Below are 9,310 nucleotides of genomic sequence, written 5' to 3'. Positions count from 1 at the left end.
CATAATTTGTTCTTTGTTTTTGATCAAACTTCTCCTTCCAATGTGTCGACTTGTATGTTGCCAATAAAGTTTGAAATCTCGTGCATAATGTGATGTCATCGACTCACAAACATGCAAAGCAAAACTAGATAAAAAAAAAAAAGTTATACTTGGTGAAACTGTATAATAACCGTTTCATTACCCAGCTGTCTTTTTATTATTAGTGTACATCTGTAAGAGAGAGAAAGAGCTACAGCTCTGGACTGTGTCTTTAAGCGGTTGGCCTGTGTTTGTATAACAGAACCCACCTAAAAGTGTTGCGTTATGTTCCACCAGCCTCACTGTTCGCGTGTCGCTAACGTGCAGCGAGGAGGAGCTGTTCGCCGCTGATGCGTTATCACCAGGAGAGGGGAAAGAGGAGGGGAGGGCTTACAAGCCCAGTCCCGCGGAACATCCTGCAAACAAGTCCGGGAGTCGAAACCAAACTCCGCTCAGTGTTCCCCCCCCCCCCCCCCCCCCCCCCCCCCCCCCCCACCTCCTCCCTCCGTGCTCGTGTCGTGATGCCGCTCCGTGGGGAGGAAGTCTCGGCGCTCCAGCTATAGTTGGCCCACTCTGCAGGTCGCTTTTGCCCTGCTGGACATATGAGTGAGCGCCGTTTTATTGTTTTCATCTCCGAAAGCACGGCGGTGGGACATCCGGCATGGAGAGTCCGTAGGAGGAGGAGGAGACCACGGTCGCTACTGGGTTGGTGAAGAGAGCGCGAGCGCACCGACGCACGCGCTTTTCTGCGCTCGAGATGGACTTCAAGAAGACCAAATTTGGAAGGTAATTATGGGGGAAAGAAAGTTTGAGCTCATTATGAATGAAGCTAGACTCCCACACGGCGGACAGATGTTGTGCATCTACCACGCGCTGTGACGCGCTGGCGCGAGGACAATCAGAGCGATTTACGGATTAGTGAGCGCGCGCATATGCGAGGCAGCAATCGGTTCAAATATCAATCTTTCTCCCGGGATCATCGTATTTCCTCCACCGGGGTACAGTGGCGCTGAAAGGTATTCACGCTCCTTGAAACTTTTCACATTTTGTAATATGGAAACCACCACAGACTTTATGTGATAGAACAAGAAGGCCAACACTAAGTCAGTGCAACATTCACGACTCTCATCGTTTTCATTCATAAAACCGGAAAAATGTGGCGTGTATTAACCAAGCCAACACTTCCTATCTATCCAATTGTCAAATTTTAATAGATAACATCCGTAAACATCAATATTCACGTTTTGCTACGGATTCTCACTAAATTTCACGTTTGGACTTTGACTGGTCCATTCCAACACATGAGCACATTTCTATTTAAACCATTTCACTGCAGGCTGTCCTGCCGTAAGATTTTCGCTCTCTAATTATTTTGTCGTCCAGGATTGTATCCCCGAAGAAAATCATTTACACAACATAATGCTGCCACCACTTGTTTTCACTCTGTCTATTTGCTGTAAGTTTCTCCTTAGAAGGTCAAATCTGGATATTGTTGTATAACCAAGCAGTACTTTAAACGTCTGCACAACTTTATCCCTGATCTGCTGGGCCAGATTTTAAGAAGAGCTCATAGGGGCAGTAGCCCAGGGCACCGTTTTTTGGGGAGGAGGGAGGATGCACCAAAGATTTTTTTTTTTTGCTGTTCTTTCAGCAAATGCGTGTTTTTCCAAACATTGTACTTTGTATAAAACCCATGTGCATAAATTAGATGAGTCACATTAATATTTTATGAATGGACTGATTTAAAAAAATATTCCAGTATTTGGAAATAATGAAGTTGTAGTCGATTTCTTTGGGAACGACGTAGAGAGATTGGCTATTAAACCTACCATGAATCCAGGCACAGCTGTGGATGACAACCTATTAGTGTCCTGTAATTTGCATTAATAAAATAGGTTTTTCTTAGGGGACAGGGCACCAAAACTGCTCTGCCCGGGGCCACACATCCTTGTAAATCTGGCCCTGCTGATTTTACACTGGTGGTGGCTTTGGGATGTCAGATTAAAGATGGCTGAAAACAAAAGAAATCCATGTGTAGTTTTCCTTCTACGTCACAATCATCTGCTATTTTCTATTGCTCTGTAACCCCCTTGAAACACATACATGGGTCAGGCTTCTGTTTCTCAGTCAGCCCCCCCTCCTCCCCCGATGTGGGTCATAGTTCAGCGTCGTGACACCAGTTTATCAAGTCCAGTCCTGCCCCGGGACGTTCACTGCGTTGAAGGGGAAGCTTGGCTATAATCGTGAGAACCAGAGTCGGGACTCCCAGAGGAGATTAACTTGATCTTCGCAGTGAAAGGAATAGCCTTGGAGTTACTCACGCACAGATTCCTGCGGCGCACGCTGGGATCCAGAGGCTCTGATCCTTACATTATTACGTACAGCTGATCCTATTCATGCGCTGTGTGGCGCAACGGGCCCTCTGTCTCCGCGAGGTGAAAGCCGGGCTCCTGCAAACACGTGGGAACATTTAGCCGGCATGTGACGCCCATCTGTGCACAAAAGGAGAAGAAGAAGAAGAAGAAGAAGAAGAGGCAAGTCTTGTTAAGAGGAAAGAGAGGATCAGAAAAGAAGACAGATAACGCTGCCATCCATCCTGTGCGATCAGCCCCGTTTTTCAGTTGATTACACACCCTGGCACACACACACTCAGAGTTCTGTCATAGCTGATTAGAGAACAGCAGAGCGCCACATGAAGCCACAAACACAGCAACGGTGCTGAGGAGAATAGCTGCTCGCTTGTTGTGTGTTCTTGGCACGGCCTCAAGAGACGGAGGACAAACGGGGAAGAAGTGGCAGCTACTCAAACATCGGATGTTATCTCACTAATTGTTTCTATATTTCTGCTCTGAAGTTTGACAATAAAAACTTTGAGTTTAGTTCGTCATGTCACTGTTGGAGCCTTGCTGGGTTTTTTTTGAACTCATGTAAGTAGGAAGGGAATTCCAGTGAGGCTACAGAAAGCAGGACCAGCCACTTTGCATCATGTTGAATACAAACAGAAAAATAAGGGTGAAAATGTGATAAAGAGATCTGCCATGTACATTTTGGGACCCTGATGCCCACATCCACTAGCTAAAGCCATCACAGACATCAACAGATCTGTTTGTGGTGGAGAGAGGGCGGGGTTGAAGGACAGATGATGCCTAATTATTTATGTATAAGCTTCAGATCTTAGCAGCTTTCACATTTGAAACCCAGTCAAAGCATATTGGAAAGGGTTTATTATCCACAGTTCAATGTGTTATTCTTTATAACTTTTGATTTATTAAAAAAAAAATGGCTGGATGTGTTTTTATAGTCTTTCTACGTTAATTTTTTGGCTATATGTGCTACGACTCCCGGGATCTCAGTAAACATAAAGATTTCTTCCGTTGTTTTTTGTTGTTGTCATGATTAAAACTATAATTCGTCATGCCGGGGAATTGGAGTAAATATAAGAACAGGTGATTAACAAAGATGATGTCAGATTATGACTGTAAGGATATCTATTTTCAATTCTGATTCAACTCTCAAAACTGGAATTTCAATTCCAGGAAATCATTCTTGAACTCACGTGGGGATTAAAAAAAAGGAAACCCACTCAAAGATTTTGGTCAAAACAAACAGGAACTAATCAGAACTTAATCCACCTGTATAACAACCTCTGACCTACATTAGTAAAACATGTAATCCCAGAGCATGATGGCGCCACCATTATGTGGTTATTGTGTTTCCCTTGGTGATGTGTTGGGATCTTTTGAAATGATGGCCCATAAGTTATTTTGATTCCTTCAGACTATTATATATTCCTCACCAATCAGTGGCGGCCCCCAAAGGGGTAGCTGGGGAAACCTGCTGGAAATATGCTAACTAGCCCTTTGCCCCCCCCCCAGAGAATCATGTTTGGTTTATAAAAAGTCATCATGTAAAACTCAATAAATAAATAAATGCAAGCATATGTAGTTGTCCCACCCTAAAATATGGATAATAAAGTTTTATTTCGCATTTAAAACACGTTCAGCACTTGTTGCTGACAGGCTCTTTCCGCATGTTTTTGTTATTTGATCAGGATACATGTAAAAAAAAAAAATTATTTCCTCCATCACAGAAGCCTGGCATTTTAACATGGATGTGCACAGTTTACAGAGAGCTAGCATATGAACGCCTCCGTTGTGCATCCTATTTAATCAGCAGTAAATCCCTCCATCCCAGCTCACAGCACATCTGGAGATGTTATGAAACCACGTTTTTTTTTCCACTCTCCCAGACTAACACCAAGTTACGTGAGCGCAGCCCCTCGCGTGGGGACGCAGGTGCGTCCGCGCCGGTCGGGTCGTGCTGTTTGGTTGCATATAGGCCGTGTGCTCATCATCATGCGCGCATACCTCTTACTGCTGCTTGGCTTCATGTTTGAGCGAGAAAGAACACTTAGGAGGAGGTGAAGCAGAAGAAAAACACACGAGGGGAAGGTAATGTTTTGTTTAAGCCTTGGCTGCCTGCTCACCTAGAACTCAACTTATCGTTGGAGAATTGGACATTGTTTAGAGTCATGTGACTTAGTGGAAGGCTAAAAGTCACACAAAGTGTGATGTGGATTAGAAAACTGCAAATCTCCAAGAATAATCACTTGCCCAGCACATTGCTCCAGTTCCCTTTGTGTTTTCGGAACCAGTAAAGACCCAAATTGACCCGTCTGGCCTCTAAATCTACTGCTAATGTGTTCTCTCCCTCTCTGCCGTCGTTGCGGTCAGGTACATGAACTGCAGGGTGCCGACCAACAAGCGATACCAGCCCACAGAGTACGAGCACGCAGCCAACTGTATCACACACGCGGTAAGATGACCAGCATGTATAGGGGGAGTGGGAAGTGTTTGACTGGATGTGGAGGCAGAATGGAGAGGACAGTTCTTTCTCTTTTGGCTGTGTGACGGGAGGAGATAATCTGCGAGTTTCATTTAATCTGCTGTAATCCTTGCAGCCTCACACAGATGGAACGAAACAGACGGATGCAGAAATTGGAAGAAAATGGAAAAATAATGCTCAGTCGTGTTTAGGCTTTTTTAGATTTTTGGCTTGAGCCGTGATGTATTAACCGCCAAGCATGTTCACACCTGCCACTGATCATTTATGTACATTTGCTCCTTCTTGGACACCAGATTGTTAGAGATGAGAGTACTTCTGTTTCAGCATTCATTAATGCTGCGTTCCAGCTATACTTGGAACTGGGAAATTCTGAGTTCCCAGTCTGAAAATCAAGTAATACACCCTCAACAGTGGGTTTTCCTACTGGGAAACGAGGAACAACTCCAACTACCCCCAGTTACGACTTGTAAGGCGAACTTTGCGTTTCAATATGTCCGATCCCCCCGTCAACAGTAGTGACGTGGTGAAAATATTTAACATGACACATAAAGCTCTGGAAATAAATAAGAGACCACTTAAAATGACCAGTTTCTCTGATTTTACTTTTCATAAGTATATGTTTGAGTAAATTGAATTTAAAAAAAAAATCTATTTACTACTCACATGTCTGAAATTCAAGGCAAAAATGTTGTATTTATTTGGAGAAAATGAGAAATGGTCAAAATAGCAAAAGATGCAGCGCTTTCAGACCTCAAAGAATGCAAAGAAAACAAGTTCATATTCATTTAGAAACAACAATACTAATGTTTTAACTCAGAAGAGCTCAGAAATCAATATTTGGTGGAATAACCATGAAGCTTTCAGTGGGGTTCAGCGCAGTGGGCTCTTCGTTTTTTCCAGAGCTGTATGTAAAATGGGTCAACAACCAATGTTTCGTGTAGCGCCTGCAACTATACGCTGACAAAATTAAAATTTGTTTGCTTATGGAAGGAAAAACATAAAACGCTATTAGAAACAAAGTTTAGGCTCGCCGCCATGTTGAAACCTCTGGTGTGAATTCGTCCCAGCCAAAATATAAAATATTTCTTTCAGCCTTCTGTTAAAGAATTAACAACAAAAATATATATATGAAGCTCTGAGTTAATCCCAACAATAATTTATGACTTTTTATTTTTTTTTAAGTTTTGGATTCTTCCCAGCATGGTAGGCGGGTCTGCGCTTTACTTCCTGTCTGTGGACAAATGGCACCGGGTCGCCGCCTTGCTCTATGGGAGCGGTCTCACTGGCCTCTTCCTCACCTCGACGCTCTTCCACACGGCCGCCTGGAAGATCAGCCATCTCCGGTGGGTGCTTGCACCTGTGTGCATCTCAGCAGTTCTAGTAGATTTTCAAGTCGCCGTGGGTCTGTCATGTTACAGTGGGAGAACAATAGTGGGGAGAAGAACGCGACTTGTTTGAAACTTCAGTAGAAGACCGCTTACAAATGTTCAAATCTGTCAAAAACAATGACTTTCCGGTGGTTTTATGCGTTTTCTAGTACTGAAGCGTAACATTTTAGATATAATTTCATAAGACCGTACTGAATTTGAAATGTCTCGTCTGTAACTTTTTGTAGGAAGGTGGAGGAACGTTTCCACATGTGTGACCGGATGGCCATCTACTTCTTCATCGCTGCCTCCTATTCTCCCTGGTGGGTCTTTGGATTTGATTGTTCTGTAAAAATAAAAATCAAATGCCATCTAATCCGGTTGGGTTTTAGGCACTGGGACACCATCATTAAGGTCTTAAATGGCATCTATTGACACTACTTGATTTGACAGGTTGATCATTACCCTTATTGGTTGACAGATTGGAACAGTGCTGTGCTAAATTGGTTCAGGATTTACTTGTGGGACAAAGATTACACCTGGAGTTCCTCAAGGCTCAATTCTCAGGCTCCTTTCTGTTGAACATCAATATACAGTACTTGCCTTAGCTCTAGAGTAGAGTAACGAGATCTCGTCGTACAAGATTTTGCAATATTAAAACTTCACCTATGGCAGGAGGCCGCTGTCGATATGTACTGCAAGTTGTTCTGATGCTGAAAGAGACAGAAAGCATCACAATGACTTCCAATGCCAGGACGTCTGCGGGTCTGCAGTGGTAAATGTTGCACTGCAGGCAGTTGAAGCTCTGTCCTAAGGTCTGGAGAGATTCAAGAAGTCAGAAGAAGAAAGATGTCAGATTGGCTAAAGGCCTTTGTGCAGCATAAATTGGATCTTTGTGGTTTTCTTAAAAGTAACGCTAAAATTTGGTCTCATCTTGTGAACTCAATATTGTGTCTAGTCTTGAGTCTTTGGTTTCATTACAACATATCCTCCCTCATCAATGCTGATGAAGCAAGACTTTATGTTCATGCTTCACCACAGGACAACGGCTCCTTACAGTCACTGAATAACTGTGTCTATAATGTTGGCGCATGTGGGGGGAAAAATTTGCAAGTTGGAGGCAAGTGACCAGAGTTGCATTAAAAACATCCACAGGTTGATGCTGAGGGAGCTGGGACCCTGGACGTACCACATGCGCTGGCTGATCTGGGTCATGGCTTGCGTTGGGTCCACGTACGTCTTTTTTTTCCACGAGAGGTAAGATTCTCTCAAGTTCTTAAAGCTTTGCGTGAACGTGTTGACTGAAACCCAACTCCGGCCCTCATGTGTTCAGGTGAAACTCTGAAGTCTTGTCTTTTTGACGCTCCCGTTCTTGCTCCGCAGGTACAAACTGGGAGAGTTGCTGGGATATGTGACAATGGGGGCTGTTCCTGCGTTGGTCATTCTGTCCATGGTGAGCACTAAAACAACAGGGTCTAACTATTGTCTGTTTTCAGCTTCAAGCTAAGCCTTTCTCTGATCGTTCGACACTTCCTTCCATTGTGGTTGAACTGCACGGCCCCTATAGAGAGTCAAGCTGAGACCCGTTTGCTTCAGCGCATTTCCTCCGAACACATCTTCTTGCTCTGCTAAGCCAACAAATGCAAATGTTTGTCATTAACCTTCTTCTCTTCTGAATCATTGTGGTTAGACTCATTAGAAGCCCCTGATGTTTGCTTTCAGCGCCTGAAAGTTGAATCTGCTCTTCTAAAACCTCTTAGCTTTGAGTTTAGAGGCCCCGAACTCACCAGCTAAATCTTTAAATCTGGTCATGTTATTTTCAGAAAAGATTAAAAGAATTCGCCGAAGCGGCTTTTAGGTTTATTTCAAACATCACTGAAAACAGGAGCGAGGAGTGTAACGGATATCACTGGGAGTGTTTTGCCCTCACATCAACAGTAGCCGTGTCCTCCGGGATGAGACTGGTAAACTTTTGAAACACTTGAAAGCAACAGAAACATTCAATTTGAAAAAAAATGGTACTTGATACTCTCTAAGTAATCAGAGGCCAGTTTACCAAGTGTCCCTCAACATGAGAATAAAAATAATCTGGGTAGGATTTAGTTTCTGTGCTATTCTTTTAGTCAATTTATTTAACTTTTCTTTTTTTACTTCTAACCACTGCAGCACAAATAAACTTTCCTTGCCTTGCCTTCCCTTGCCCAGGCTCTTCAGTGACATGTGTCCTGCTCCATCACAGGTGGACAGCGCAGGTGTGTGCGAGCTGGCTCTGGGAGGCGTCTTCTATGTGGTGGGCGTGGCCTTCTTCAAGAGCGATGGGCTCGTCCCATTCGCCCACGCCATATGGCATCTTTTCGTTGCGGTCGGAGCGGGCGTTCATTACTACGCCATCTGGAGGTACCTGTACGTGGCGGGACCACAGCCGCAGACGTCCAGGTGACGGACAGCTTTTCAGCCTATCTCATCGGAGAATAAATACTGAAAGCTGCCGATTCGAAACCCGAAGGCGGCTACTGATGGTTGCACTTAAATGGACTGAAGGGTTTCATCTTGGGTTGGTGCTGATGATTAAACTCTCAGTTTTAGGGACGAAACACCTGGTCAAAGCCAGTACAGTAGGATAAATGGAGCATTTTCTAGTATATTATTGTGTTTCTGCTGTTAAAGAGCTGACTAAGAGCATTATCTGTATTAAGTTTTCATTTGTTTCTCCAGCTTAAGGACTGGTAAACCTCACCCATGTGTGTGCCTAAATAGAGAACTGTGCAAAAGTTTTAAGCACTTTATGTGTTTTTGATTCTGAAGCCTACATTTTTTAAGCAATAACTTATATCATTGCTAAAATATTTTCTGTTGTTGCTAAACATAGGCTTGGCATTGAAATATCTTCAGAAGAATAATTTAAAGTGTATGGTGGCCAAAGTGTTGAAATTGTTCACATTTTGTCATGTTACAACCACAGACGTCAACGAGTGTTATGGTGATTTTATGTGACAGTAACCCAACAAAAAAAGGGTGCATAATCATGAAGTGGAAGAATAACAATACTCAGACTTATTTTCGTTGACGCTTACAATCAG

At 43.5% G+C, this 9,310-nt stretch overlaps 1 protein-coding gene across 1 annotated transcript; it reads left to right on the top strand.

Annotated features, from left to right (window-relative positions):
* Window positions 1-341: 341 nt before the first annotated feature.
* mmd2a (monocyte to macrophage differentiation-associated 2a) lies at window positions 342-9,070 on the top strand. The gene is made up of 7 exons (XM_032587561.1): window positions 342-804; window positions 4,752-4,833; window positions 6,046-6,206; window positions 6,479-6,553; window positions 7,386-7,487; window positions 7,614-7,683; window positions 8,470-9,070. The coding sequence occupies exons 1-7, from the start codon at window positions 776-778 to the stop codon at window positions 8,668-8,670; spliced, it is 720 nt and encodes a 239-aa protein (XP_032443452.1). The 5' UTR covers window positions 342-775; the 3' UTR covers window positions 8,671-9,070.
* Window positions 9,071-9,310: the final 240 nt, after the last annotated feature.

Source organism: Xiphophorus hellerii, chromosome 16, assembly GCF_003331165.1.
Source record: "Xiphophorus hellerii strain 12219 chromosome 16, Xiphophorus_hellerii-4.1, whole genome shotgun sequence".
Taxonomy (NCBI): domain Eukaryota; kingdom Metazoa; phylum Chordata; class Actinopteri; order Cyprinodontiformes; family Poeciliidae; genus Xiphophorus; species Xiphophorus hellerii.
Note: the sequence above shows the minus strand (reverse complement) of the source record. Positions and strands in the feature narration are given on the sequence as shown.

Excerpts from the sequence above, each read along its gene's own strand:
- mmd2a (XM_032587561.1), top strand. The coding sequence starts at position 776 with ATGGACTTCAAGAAGACCAAATTTGGAAG. Across the intron at positions 4,834-6,045 it reads CCAACTGTATCACACACGCG|TTTTGGATTCTTCCCAGCAT; the intron begins GTAAGATGACCA and ends TTTTTTTTTAAG. Across the intron at positions 6,207-6,478 it reads TGGAAGATCAGCCATCTCCG|GAAGGTGGAGGAACGTTTCC; the intron begins GTGGGTGCTTGC and ends AACTTTTTGTAG.